This window comes from Rutidosis leptorrhynchoides, chromosome 2 (assembly GCF_046630445.1).
Source record: "Rutidosis leptorrhynchoides isolate AG116_Rl617_1_P2 chromosome 2, CSIRO_AGI_Rlap_v1, whole genome shotgun sequence".
NCBI classification, from domain to species: domain Eukaryota; kingdom Viridiplantae; phylum Streptophyta; class Magnoliopsida; order Asterales; family Asteraceae; genus Rutidosis; species Rutidosis leptorrhynchoides.
Window position 1 is genome coordinate 181,618,722 of NC_092334.1, and position 15,546 is coordinate 181,634,267.

The 15,546-nt window shown below is 32.1% G+C and overlaps 1 protein-coding gene across 1 annotated transcript; it reads left to right on the top strand.

Moving 5' to 3' along the window:
* The first annotated feature begins 12,064 nt into the window (after positions 1-12,064).
* On the top strand, positions 12,065-13,716 carry LOC139888462 (uncharacterized). The gene is made up of 3 exons (XM_071871470.1): positions 12,065-12,524; positions 12,639-12,919; positions 13,027-13,716. Exons 1-3 carry the CDS (start codon positions 12,065-12,067, stop codon positions 13,714-13,716), a joined length of 1,431 nt encoding a protein of 476 aa, XP_071727571.1.
* The last annotated feature ends 1,830 nt before the right edge of the window (positions 13,717-15,546 follow it).

Here is a 15,546-nt window from a genome sequence, read left to right on the forward strand (position 1 = left end):
TTGATCACAACTCAAACTATATATATTTTGGAATCAACCTCAACCCTGTATAGCTAACTCCAACATTCACATATAGAGTGTCTATGGTTGTTCCGAAATATATATAGATGTGTCGACATGATAGGTCGAAACATTGTATACGTGTCTATGGTATCTCAAGATTACATAATATACAATACAAGTTGATTAAGTTATGGTTGGAATAGATTTGTTACCAATTTTCACGTAGCTAAAATGAGAAAAATTATCCAATCTTGTTTTACCCATAACTTCTTCATTTTAAATCCGTTTTGAGTGAATCAAATTGCTATGGTTTCATATTAAACTCTATTTTATGTATCTAAACAGAAAAGTATAGGTTTATAGTCGGAAAAATAAGTTACAAGTCGTTTTTGTAAAGGTAGTCATTTCAATCGAAAGAACGACGTCTAGATGACCATTTTAGAAAACATACTTCCACTTTGAGTTTAACCATAATTTTTGGATATAGTTTCATGTTCATAATAAAAATAATTTTCTCAGAATAACAACTTTTAAATCAAAGTTTATCATAGTTTTTAATTAACTAACCCAAAACAGCCCGCGGTGTTACTACGACGGCGTAAATCCGGTTTTACGATGTTTTTCGTGTTTTCAGGTTTTAAATCATTAAGTTAGCATATCATATAGATATAGAACATGTGTTTAGTTGATTTTAAAAGTCAAGTTAGAAGGATTAACTTTTGTTTGCGAACAAGTTTAGAATTAACTAAACTATGTTCTAGTGATTACAAGTTTAAACCTTCGAATAAGATAGCTTTATATGTATGAATCGAATGATGTTATGAACATCATTACTACCTTAATTTCCTTGGATAAACCTACTGGAAAAGAGAAAAATGGATCTAGCTTCAATGGATCCTTGGATGGCTCGAAGTTCTTGAAGCAGAATCATGACACGAAAACAAGTTCAAGTAAGATCATCACTTGAAATAAGATTGTTATAGTTATAGAAATTGAACCAAAGTTTGAATATGATTATTACCTTGTATTAGAATGATAACCTACTTTAAGAAACAAAGATTTCTTGAGGTTGGATGATCACCTTACAAGATTGGAAGTGAGCTAGCAAACTTGAAAGTATTCTTGATTTTATGAAACTAGAACTTTTGGAATTTATGAAGAACACTTAGAACTTGAAGATAGAACTTGAGAGAGATCAATTAGATGAAGAAAATTGAAGAATGAAAGTGTTTGTAGGTGTTTTTGGTCGTTGGTGTATGGATTAGATATAAAGGATATGTAATTTTGTTTTCATGTAAATAAGTCATGAATGATTACTCATATTTTTGTAATTTTATGAGATATTTCATGCTAGTTGCCAAATGATGGTTCCCACATGTGTTAGGTGACTCACATGGGCTTCTAAGAGCTGATCATTGGAGTGTATATACCAATAGTACATACATCTAAAAGCTGTGTATTGTACGAGTACGAATACGGGTGCATACGAGTAGAATTGTTGATGAAACTGAACGAGGATGTAATTGTAAGCATTTTTGTTAAGTAGAAGTATTTTGATAAGTGTATTGAAGTCTTTCAAAAGTGTATAAATACATATTAAAACACTACATGTATATACATTTTAACTGAGTCGTTAAGTCATCGTTAGTCGTTACATGTAAGTGTTGTTTTGAAACCTTTAGGTTAACGATCTTGTTAAATGTTGTTAACCCAATGTTTATAATATCAAATGAGATTTTAAATTATTATATTATCATGATATTATCATGTATGTATATCTCTTAATATGATATATATACATTAAATGTCTTTACAACGATAATCGTTACATATATGTCTCGTTTAAAAATCATTAAGTTAGTAGTCTTGTTTTTACATATGTAGTTCATTGTTAATATACTTTATGATATGTTTTCTTATCATAGTATCATGTTAACTATATATATATATATATCCATATATATGTCATCATATAGTTTTTACAAGTTTTAACGTTCGTGAATCACCGGTCAACTTGGGTGGTCAATTGTCTATATGAAACATATTTCAATTAATCAAGTCTTAACAAGTTTGATTGCTTAACATGTTGGAAACATTTAATCATGTAAATATCAATCTCAATTAATATATATAAACATGGAAAAGTTCGGGTCACTACAAAAATCAACACGTCAAACATCATGATTACGGAAGTTTAAATAAGCATAATTCTTTTATTTCATATATAATTTCCTTTATTTTATATTTAATTGCACTTCTAATTATCGCATTTTTATTTATTGTTATTATTTAATTGTACTTTTAATTATCGTACTTTTTAATTATCGCAAGTTTATTTTATCACACTTTTATTATTCGCAATTTCATTATCATTATTTACTTTACGCTTTAATTTAAGTCTTGTATTTATTTTTAATATTTTACATTTGGTTTTAACTGCGACTAAAGTTTTAAAATCGACAAACCGGTCATTAAACGGTAAAAACCCCCCTTTATAATAATAATATTACTTATATATATATTTGTATTTTTAAAAGTAAACTAATATAGCGTTGAGCTTTGTTTAAAAAAGATTCCCTGTGGAACGAACCGGACTTACTAAAAACTACACTACTGTACGATTAGGTACACTGCCTATAAGTGTTGTAGCAAGGTTTAAGTATATCCATTCTATAAATAAATAAATATCTTGTATAAAATTGTATCGTATTTAATAGTATTTTCCTGCAAAAATATAAGCTATTTCGTATACACCTCGCGAAGCATCAGTAAATGTGTAATGGGACCTAAAGTATTATTTAACGTATATTAAAAGGAAAAAAATTTATGGGCCGGTTTAATACGGGTTGGGATGTTACAATAATACACTTAGTTTATTATGAAACGGAATTCATGGAGTTGAAACAGAGGTCATAGTTAACGATGGTGTACATCATAGCATATTAGTAATATGAATTTAACCGAGTAGTATCTACCCTTTTTTAATTCATACATAATAGCTTAGTACGGAAAGATATATTTTGATCTCAAAATTTATATATATATATAAAATATACATATAATTTCTTCAGGGGGAATGAGTTAATACTTCATAACTCGTTGATACAATATACACGTTGTTGATTTGTGATGATGTTGATGATTATGGAATTGGCGGAGCTCGTAGTGCTACAGGTTTTGCCGGTGTTGTTGATACTGATGGTGATGCTGGTGGTACTACCGGTGGTGCTTGTATAACAAGTCTAGCTTGTAAACCATGCACCATTCTTGTCAGGGTTTCTACTATTCCTTCTATCATTTCAGTCCACTCATCTGATTTATGGTTAAGGTTAGAATAGATAATCTCTAAGACTTTAGAGATTACATAATCGCCGCAGAATTTTTCTCCAATGAAGTTATGAATCAATACTTCATCGTTGATTTTTATTAATACTCCTTGGTATCTATGGTGCGCATGACGTTGATGCTCGAGGTACAGATTGTAACGTTGAGGTGTGGGATGCAGATGTTGTTGTTGATGGTGGTAATGGTACTGTTGATGTTGCTGATGGTGGTACTGTTGATGCTGGTGATGCTGCTGGTGCTTGTAATCTTTGCACCATATTCTGCAAAGCCACTACCCGAGTGCGAAGTTCGTTGACTTCTTCTATTACACCGGGATGATTGTCGGTTCGGACGAGCAGATGAATAAGATCTAGAATGTGAGATAGTATATAATTGTGACGAGATACTCTGGAAATGAGAGAGAAAATGGTGTTTCGGACAGGTTCTCTGGTAAGTGCTTCAGGTTCTTCACCAAGAGGGAAATGTGGTAGATGGAAGGGATCACCTTCTTCTTATCTCCAATGATTAAGTAGACTGCGAACCCATCCCCAATTCATCCAGAATAGATGATAGCTAATTGGTTGATCCATTCCAGTCACACTAGTTTCGGAGCTCGAGTGAAACTCCATATCGGAATCTGAGGGACTTGAACTAGTGGCGAGTTCCATTTCGTACGATTGAATAAAGGATTTTTCGATATGAAATGATTTCCGGCTATCGGATGGTATATTACGGAGGAATTTACGGAATATATCAGGCAAAGTTTACAGTAATAGATACACTAAGATATGATTTAGTAGATATACTAAGATAGGAATTTTGTCTATACACTATCTATGCAATAATTGTAGTAAGACACGTCAAGACTTAAGATGATAAAAAGGTAATTTTCGACAAGAAATGATAAGCAAAACTTTTGACATGTAGACATGGCCGAAGTCCAGACTCACTAATGCATCCTAACAACTATCAGTTAGACACACTAATGCAAGACCTGGTTCGCTAAGACCACCGCTCTGATACCAACTGAAACGACCCTTCCATATTACTATAAACGCAGTACGTTATTCATTGGTCCCATAGCGAGGTATTTGACCTCTATTTGATACGTTTTAGAAAATATTGCATTCGTTTCATAAAAAGCACACCATTATTATACATAATGCATGTTTTAAATAATTGGGCAATTATTTAAGGAATAATCCCCATAATACATCGGTTTTCAAATACTACACACTTGACATAACAGTCAAATATAATACATGACAAAGGTTTTATTGAATGCAACACTTTATTTAATTAAAAGCATGAGACTCCATGCACAGCTTGCTCAGATTATGCAACAGCGGATGACTTTCTTAAGGACCTGAGAATAAACATTCTTAAACAGTCATCACAAAGGTTGGTGAGATATATAGGTTTAACATCGATATAAATATAGACTACAAGATTTCATAGTTATAAATATATGTACACTCGCAAGTGTATAAAAGTATTCTATAAGTTGTTGAGCACTTCGGTAACCATACTTAACCATTAATGTAGCATATTCCCTTTATTATGAAATCTCCCTACACTGTACCAAGTGTAGTAAAAATGAAGTACTATGCAACCGTTTACGATACTAGAGCGACTAGCCCGGTTGGGGTTGTCAAAACCAATAGATCGATCAATAGGATTCGCGCTTACATGTTCTTACAACATGTAAATATTAGTTACCAAGCTATTAGGGAAGATATGCAAGGTGGTACAACTCAACGTAGAATATATTTTAAGTACTTGTGTCCATAGCGTAAAATATAAAATGCATGTATTCTCATCCCAAAATATATTTAGAGTTTAAAAATGGGACTATATACTCACGGTAGTAAAAGTATATTAATAATAAGTTTTCAGCTTATAAAAAATATGGTCGACGTCCTTGGATTCACGAACCTATAACAATAATAATGATTCAGATAATAATACGACATGTGAATAAAATAAAACAAGTTCATAGAATACTTATATATTAATTTTTAACATTTTTATGTTAGTAGTCCTTTGTTAGTAGTCCAAAATAGTCCGAAATGTCCAACAGTCCAATAATCGGTATATATATAATCTTAGAATTACCCCATGACGTATTGTATACGTATTGTCTTTGCATCAACCCAGATACGTATTGTATAAGTATTGTCTTAGAATTTATCAAAACGTATTGTATACTTATTGTCTTAGGATTTATCAAAACGTATTGTATACTTATTGTCATAGAATGTACCAAGATTATTATATATATATATATATATATATATATATATATATATATATATATATGGGCAGGATCAATGGGGGGAACTAACCAATCGGGAGGAAGCGGGGGGAAGCAAAATTTTTTTTTTTGTTTTTTTGGATTTTTTTTTTCCGGCATCAAGATCACACGAAAATATGAACATTTAGAAGAGACACTTCGTGATGAATGTTATTATTTAGGCGGGAAAACGATCGACAAAAATAACATTCAAGATAATATTGTTCGTGAAGAATATAAACGTTTTTTCATGTTTTGTGAAGTAAAATTTAGCCCGATTTAGAGTTTAGGGTTTAGGGTTTGGTGTATTGGGTTTATTCCATAAACCCAAAACACCAAACCCTAAACCTTAAACCCTAAACCCTAAACTCTAAATCGTTCGTGTTAAAAACTCAATCTAAATCCTAAATCTAAACCCTAAATTTAAACCCTAAACCCTAAATTTCTAAACCCTAATATCTAAACCCTATAAACCCTAATATCTAAACCCCAATAGCTAAAACCTCAACATACGCTTGAAAAACACGATAATTGTTATATATTACTTCTTCGAGCGTTTTTCCGCCAAAATAAAAACATTTATCACAAAGTGTCTCTACTAAATGTTCATATTTTCATCCCATCTATAATGTTCGTGAACAAAGTTTTTTCAAAAAATGAAAAAAATAAGTTTTTGCTTCCCCCCACTTCCCCCCGATTGGTTACTTCCCTCTTGATCCTACCACTATATATACATATATATATATATATACATATATATATATATATATATATATATATATATATATATATATATATATATATATATATATATATATGTATACAATCTCGGAATTAACTAAGATTATAATATTTTGTTATACTAATGATAACATGTCCAAATATATATAGGATATAGGAAAAGTTAGCAAGGATATGGTTAATATAGTTTTTACAATATAAATTTCGTCCATACAACGTTAATTTTAGCAGATTTTGTTTTGCTTGCCAAATATTCATTACAACTCCGTTTAAAGTGAATCAAATTGCTATGGATACTTTAAAAAGTTAATTTTTCAAAAAAAATTCAAAAATTTCAGCCCATGTATTAATATTCAGAGTTTTACCCTCATTTTGTGCCGGTGGACAGATTTGGAAGAATCCCGGCACCCACCCAATATATGATTTTTGATAAAATACTTCCACTTTGTATAAAATCATGAAAAAATACTGGAAGTCTTATTTACATATATTAACATATTTCCAAAGTCTTAGCCTCGAACTCAAAGTCTAAGATAGGTTTTTAATTCCCAACCCAAAACAGCCCGCTTTTTACCGAATGGAGATTAAACGATATTTGTTAAGTTTCAAGGTGTTCTTCATATGTACAAGTTATAAGTTCTTATATTAACTTAATATAACATCATAATACATATAAATAAGTGTTATTAGAGTTAAGTTAGAAAGATTAGATTAGTTCTTCAAACAAGTTTAGAATCAACTAAACTATGTTCTAGTTTATAAACTCTTATATAGATAGCTATAAACATATGAATTGAACAAGAGTTGAAGTAGAGTTTTTACCTCAAGTTTAGAATGTAAAGTTTCTGGAAAGAAGTAGTAGAACAAAACTTGAGAGAGTTCTTGCAAGTGTGTGTGAAAATTGGAAATAAAATTTGGAAAATGAATGTGTAAAATGAGTTAGAAATGGTGCTTATTTATAAGCTTGAAAATTTGGATTTTAGTGAAAATATCTAAGATAAGTTAAAAAGTATTAAGTCATGGATGACATATTAAATTGATTAGGTCATGGATTACATATTACACAAATAATTGCATATTTCTATTGGTATATACCAATAGTAAATACTTCTAGAAGCTGTGTATAATACGGGTAAAAATACCGTATGAATGCGAGTAGAATTCTTGAGGAAATTGAACGAAAATACGAGTATAGCTATCCTTTATATGTATTGGTATATTATAAAGTGTATTTAATACTTGTAAGGATGTATTTACACTCGTAATACTTTATATGTAAATACATTTTAACATAAGTTAATTACGTCGTTTAAATAGTAACATATATATTGTTCAAAAACTCTTTAAATTAGTAGTATGAAAATATATATATAATACTTTGTTAATATGCTTAATGAGATATTTAATTATCCTATTTTCAAGTTATATATATATATATATATATATATATATATATATATATATACACACACACACACATATATATATATAATTAATACAAGTTATGACGTTCGTGAATCGTAAGAATAAAAGGGTGGTCAAATGTTTACATAAATTCCGTTTCAATTAATCAAGTCTTAACAAGTTTGATTGCTTAACATGTTGGAAACATTTAATTGTGTAAATATTAATCTCATATATATTAACGGAAAAATATGGGTCGTTTTACACATAATTGTTCGTGAATCGTCAAGAGCAGTCGATGGGTAAATGAATACATGAACACAGTTCAAAGTTTTTGAGATTTCAACATTACAAACTTTGCTTATCATGTCAAAAACATATAAAGATCAAGTTTAAATTTGGTCGTAAATTTCCGGGTTGTCACATCCATCAACATTTCTTCATCAACATCGTCAAAAAACTCTGCATCTTTTTCTGCTTCATTAACCTTTTTAAACACTCCATCTTTTATTTCTCGAACCACATAATCTTCTTCTTTATCCACATTTTCTTCTTTGTCTTGGTTCATCACCATTTGGACATCATCATATGAAACAAACTCTGCATCTTCTTCAATCACTGCATCTTCTTTTTCATTGATGTTGTCATGAACATTTAAATTTTCATCAGGCTTTTATTTTTCAACATCCTGTTCATTAACAAACATGAATAACTAAATGTAGTAAGTAATTTTAAAGTCTAGAAAAAAACAACATTTAGTTAAATCAGTTACCTTTATGTGATTCGATTGTTTCACTAATTTTTTGGTGAATTTCTGATGTTGAACATCCTTTTCATCATCAACATCCTCTTCATTATCAACATCCTTTTCATTATCACCTTCCCCTTCATCAGCACCTTCCACTAAATTATCAACTTCCCATTCATCAGCACCTTCGACTTCATCTTCAGCATCAGCCCTCTCATCAACATCCTTTTCATCTTCATCATTCTCTTCATCATCAACATCTTCTTCATCATCATCATCATTCTCTTCATCCTGTTCATCATCACGCTTTTCCTTTTCCTGAGACTTCTCAATAGCACCTTCCACTTCATCATCAACATCATCTTCATCATCAGACTTCTCATCAACATCCTCTTCATCATCATCATCTTTCTCTTCATCATCTACATCTTCTTCATCATCATCATTCTCTTCATCATCATCATTATCTTCATCAACAACATCCTCTTCATCATCATGCTTTTGGTTTTCCTGAGACTTCTCATTAGCAAACATGAAATATAAAATGTAGTAAGTAAGCATTTAAATATTGTAAGAAAAATAACATCAGTTAAATCAGTTACCCTCATTCCTTTATCGTCCGATTTCTGTTTCTTTGTGATATTGTTGTATCCTATTGTGCTACTTAATCCCCTTTTCGACCACCGTGTTCCTTCCCCACATGAGTTAACAAGGAATCCCCGCCTTCTTTATCTGTCCTAACCTGGAAAAATAAACAAAAGTAATCAATTATAGAAAAATTATGATTTGGTTAGTCTAAAAATTCAAATATAAATATATTACAATTTTCTCTATAAGCGGCGCAAATGTTTCTGGGCATACTGCCGTCTTCCCTTTGTCATCCGGCTTCATCCTGCCCAGCACGTAATACCTCGCAGTAGGATCTTTGATATTGTGGTATGGTGTACATTTATGAGGATCATTTGCTTATGTATCCCATTATGCTTTTTTCCCACGATATCCTGAACGACCAACTCGAGCATACTTTTCTTTTACTTTTTGAAAACGTTTTGCCTGCCTTTTTCTCTTAGTTCCTACACAGTTTTAATGTGATTAAATTCCTTTTTCAAAGCGTTACAATATCACAATGTACCTCCAAATCTGATACAAATCAAATGAATAGCACTTACTCGTCTAGCAGGCATATCTTCGATTTCACAAATTTTTTTCCATTTTTCTGGAGTTATGAAATCGTAATCTTTTACTTCCACAAAAGGAAGCTTGCCTTCATCCATATACGTTCTTAACTTGCGCTTGAATCTCGTAAACGCTGTGTTTCATTTTTGCAGTGTTGTTTTTCGTGCAAAATCGTCTTCAATATTATGAAGTTCTTGTATAACTCAAACTAATGTATGTAAGTGTTGAATGTTGTAACATATATAAATAAAAAGTAATTAAACAAAATCTTTGATTTTAATACCTTTATTTTGCTCCATAAAGTTTGTTTCTGATCAGGAGACACATGCTTCCAATCCTTTACAAGGAAATCACAAGTGCTCCTAGTTAAAACGCCAATGTTACTCGAAAAAATAGCTTGGTTTTTTCCAATAGCTTGGCCAAACTCGTCAAATTCAATCTTCAACTGAACAACAGCTGACTTCTTTTTCAGTTTGTTTACACTTCTTTTTTTATTTTTTTGTTGCATCTGAACACAAAATGCAATAGAAAAGATACACATCAAATACAATAGAAAAGATACACATCTAAGCACATGCATATACAAATTAAGATCATAGTACAGCAAACACATGCTTATACACCTTAATATCATTTCAAATACATGCAGTCTTATTATTGTGTTATGAATAACACAGCAAACATATCACACATTCACAATATGCAATAACAAGGAAATTGACTGAACTCATAACCAAACCCATTTCAAAGACTAATTGCGCGACAATAATATTCATGTTTTTTTCTGAACAAAAAAAGTAATAAATTTAAATTATCAAATATACAAAATTATTATTAATTATAATTACTGTTAGGAATTAACCATTTAAAGACACTCTTTTTCTCTTGAAATACGTTGCTTCGTGTAAGCCATGGTAGCAAAATAGAATCATGCAGAGAGCGTATCTAAAATAGAACAGAAATCGAATAGGGTATCAAACAATTACGGTTTACAGATTCAAGGGATTTGGGTTTGTTCGCGGTTTTTTTTAGAACACGGAAATGATAATGAGGTAATGGGATTATGATCGAGAACTCAATTGATTTTGATTTGGGGTTTTTTTTAACAGTAGGCCATACGTGATGTTTTTTTAGAAAATAAATGTAAAGTTGTCAGGTTAACACAATTGCTTAGATGGTTAGGATGTTGCTTGGTAGAGAGGAGGTCGTGGGTTCTAGTCCCTTTTCCAACTTTTTACATTCTTTATTTTAATAGTGTATTAACTTTTTCAATGTTGCTTGTAGATGGATCGGAATACTTGGATGTACGAGATAGGTCGCGCTACCTCTGAGTTTATGGATAGTGTTGATGAATTTATTACAGTTGCTGAGACTGATCAACTAGAAAAAGGAAACACCACAATTAGTTGTCCTTGTAAGAAATGCAAAAATGCACGGTGGTATGCTGATTCAATAGATATCAAAAATCATCTAATTGCACACGGATTTATGAGAGGGTACACATGTTGGTCTTTTCATGGTGAGTCATTAGCTGACCTTAACCCATTTGTTTCGGATAAAGATACCGATAATGAAGAAGATTCATACAATAGTGACAATAATGTTAATTTTGATGACATGTTTGACGATTTGGATATGGAGGATAATGTTGCTGATAAGTATCATGACAGATTACAACAACTATTTGTTGACGCTGAAAAACCTTTATATACCGGTTGTATGAATTTTACAAAACTTTCCGCCGTGATACAACTGGTTAACTTAAAATCAAACAATGGTTGGAGCGACACAAGTTTCACTAGCCTGTTAGAGTTGTTGAACAAAATGCTACCAGAAGGTAATGAGTTGCCGGTTTCAACATACCAAGCAAAGAAATTAATGTGCCCAATGAGATTGGAAATATAGATAATACATGCTTGTCCAAATGATTGTATGTTATATAGGAATGAAGACAAAGACCTTCATCAATGTAAGGTATGTGGTACATCTAGGTATAAACGTGGAAAACCAACTGATAATGTTGATAGTGATGTGTCGGAAAATGGACCTCCTGCTAAATTATTGTGGTACTTGCCTATCATACCAAGATTAAAGAGATTATTTGCAAATGAGAAAGATGCAAATTATTATGTTGGCAAGCTGAAGATCGTAAAAATGATGGAAAAATGCGACATGTGGCCGATTCACTTCAATGGAAAAATTTTGATAAAGATTTTGAAGAATTTAGGGATGAGATACGTTATATAAGGTTCGGACTCAGTTCAGATGGAATTAATCCTTTCGGAGATTTGAGTAGCCGTCACAGCACGTGGCCTATTCTTCTATGCATTTATAACTTACCGCCTTAGCTATGTATGAAAAGAAAATACATAATGATGTCTCTTTTGATTCAAGACCCAAAGCAACCTGGAAATGACATTGATGTTTATTTGCAACCATTAGTTGATGAAATGATGGAATTATGGAGTACTAGCATACACGTTTATGATGCATACAAGAAAGAATACTTCCAACTACGGGCAATGCTTTTTTGCACCATTAATGATTTTCCTGCTTATGGTAATTTGTCTGCATATAGTACGAAGGGGAAAAAGGCATGTCCTATTTGTGAGGAAAATACTCACTCGATATGGCTCACAAATTGTAAGAAACTGGCATTTATGGGGCATCGAAGAGAGCTTGCTGAGAATCACCCATATCATAAAAAGTCGGATTTATTTGATGGTACTATAGAGGATAGAAAACTACCACCACCATTGGATGGAGAAACTACACTCTCCAAAGTTGCTAATATAAATGTTGTGTTGGGAAAGAAAGGTTTTGGTCCTCTGAAAGGTATTTGGAAGAAAAAGTCTATTTTTTGGAAATTACCCTACTGGAAGCATTTACGAGTCCGACATTGTCTTGATGTTATGCATATTGATAAAAATTTTTGTGAAAGTTTGATAGGGTTACTGTTGAACATTCCTGAAAAAACAAAAGATGGAATTAAAGTTAGAAGGGACATGGAATTAATGAATATCAGACCAAAGCTACAACCTAAAGATATTGATGGAAGGTCAACCAAGTTTCTTCCTCCGGCCTGTTATACTATGTCGAAGGTCGAGAAACCTAAATTTTGTCAATGTTTACATGGTATTAAGGTTCCATCAGGATACTCTGCTAACATTAGGAAGTTGGTTTCGATGAAAGATTTGAAGTTACTTGGTATGAAGTCACATGATTGTCATGTACTAATGACCCAGATGATTCCTATCGCAATTCGTGGAATTCAACCCAACCGTATTCGACACACAATAACAAAACTATGCTTATTTTTTAACATGATTCATTCAAGGTGATTGATCCTGATGTGCTGGATGAATATCAAAGAGATATCATACTTACTCTTTGCGAACTCGAGATGTACTTTCCACCTTCTTTCTTTGATGTCATGGTTCATTTGGTATCTCATATTGTAGGAGAAATAAAGGCATGTGATCCAGTTTTCTTATGGTATATGTATCCATTTGAAAGATATATGGGTATCTTGAAAGATTATGTAAGGAACCTTAATCGACCAGAAGGCAGTATCGTTGAAGAATATGCATCCAAAGAGGTGATCGAATTCTGCACAAACTATATGGATAGGTTTACAAGTGTCGGGATTCCACAAAGTTGTCATGAAGGAAGACTATCAGGTCAAGGGACACTTGGGCGCAAGACGGGCTATTCAAATGTTGCCGATTATCAAGAGGCACATTTTAATGTCTTACAACACACTACATCTATTGATTCGTTCATACAAGAACACATGTCGTTGTTGAGACAACAAAACCGTAAAAAGAGTGCAAAGTGGTTGGCAAAACAACATAAAAAAACTTTTTCAGAATGGTTGAAAGACAAAGTTAGGAGGACACTTCCAAATATTGATAAAACGATCGAAGCTTTGGGATTCGCCCCTAAACATGTGTTCCAATATCAAGGATATGACATAAATGGGTATACCTTTTACACTAAAGCTCAAGATAAGAAGAGTAAAACGTAAAACAGCAGTGTCACGGTGATAGCCTCGTTGACGGAATTCACCATGGTCAATCGTGAAGAAAGATTAAGGATCGCTAAAAAATCTTATTATGGTGTCATTCAAGAAATATGGGAATTACATTATGGTAATTCCTACACTATACCATTGTTCAAGTGTAAGTGGGTTGATAATGATCGTGGTGTTCAAGTTGATGAGGATGGTTTTACAACTGTTAATCTTTCCACCAATGGATATAAAGAAGAACCATTCATTCTAGCAAAACTAGTTACTCAAGTATTCTTTATCGAAGACTGATATGCCCGAATCGAACGGTTTATTTATGCGATGTTGTTAGGTTGCAAAATGTCAATCTAGGATATCAACGGAAGAGGTTGATTATTTATTATATATATATATATATATATATATATATATATATATATATATATATATATATATATATATATATATATATATATATATATATATATATATATATATATATGCTGGGCCTAAATCTATTATTCCTTCCTATGGGTTAGCAAGGGCAAATATGACCTAGGGTCGTTCCTTGAACGGTCGAATTTGAAATGGAGCTTATCTAGATAATTTAGTAATTAAGATGGGTTTGTACACAATTTAGTATCCAAGACTAGTGGCCAGGTACACCTTGTGTGGAGAGGCAGGATCCTTTTGGTCCCAATAAATTGGCAACTGTTCGGAAAATACAACAACCAAGTCCAACCGGTTTATTCTAGAAACCACTTTATCCGGAATATCAAATTGTGTAAAGGCAATAGTTGGGTTGATTTGATTTATAATTGTATTTAAAATATTAAAGCAATATAATTAAAATAAGCTAGCTAGCATGCAACAGCTAAGGACAGAGAGTTCACCATGATTTAAGATAATGTAATGTCAGGATGATTGCGAGACACTCATTGGATAGATATACCTCAGTGTGAACACTAGATTCCCTACTAAGCGGTTTCCCGATTAGCATGTCACGAGGAACTAGGCTTTGAAGATTTTGATCGGATGGACTATGCTCAACTCTCGACACTTTATCCGGTTTAAGAATATAAGCGGCCCATCTTGGATGCAGTGCATACCTTGGGCGCACGAATAAAGTAGCATATCCATGTATATAGAGTATCCAACCTTTCTTAACACCTTAGTGTATCACCCAAGTGAATGGTTATGGTTGTGTTTCGAATTCCTTTCTGTCAATGGTTTGGTAAAATCTAAGGATTTGTAGACAAATTAGAACCTCTTCTAGTTCTCAGTCATCCTTAAAGATTTATAAACTTAGTTTGTATTGTAGTGCGTTAAATTCTCATTTATGATTTAAACCAGCCCTTACTTAAATCTATCCAATAAATTCCTTAGTTATCCACCATGTACTAGACTTAGAGTGGTTCCATAGCTTCTAACCTTGACCATGCTCAAGTGGTCCTATAGTACATCAACACTATACTCTACTGTTGCAACAGTATTTTCTCGAGTCTTATACTCTTGACCAATGTCTTGATCTGGTCCTACGTTAATTTCCCATGTACTTTATAGTATTTCCGATTGGTTCATACCTTGACCAACGTATAAACACAGATAATTAATTACCCTTATAATGTCGACTTTATAAAAGATTTTAATCACGTTTATTGGTGGAAGGACGATAATAACGAGGTTTAATATCATAGACAGAAAGCGAGTACGAAACGATAATCATCCCTAACTAACATTATTAAATTATGGCAAACAATCAAGTAATTACTCACACATCATGGCAAAAAACATTTCTAAAATTAATAAATCACAACATCAAACAAGAATATTATAATAAATTAATAA

Excerpts from the sequence above, each read along its gene's own strand:
- LOC139888462 (XM_071871470.1), top strand. The coding sequence starts at position 12,065 with ATGTCTCTTTTGATTCAAGACCCAAAGCAACCTGGAAATGACATTGAT. Across the intron at positions 12,525-12,638 it reads AGGTTTTGGTCCTCTGAAAG|GGTTACTGTTGAACATTCCT; the intron begins GTATTTGGAAGA and ends AAAGTTTGATAG. Across the intron at positions 12,920-13,026 it reads TGAAGTCACATGATTGTCAT|GTGATTGATCCTGATGTGCT; the intron begins GTACTAATGACC and ends GATTCATTCAAG.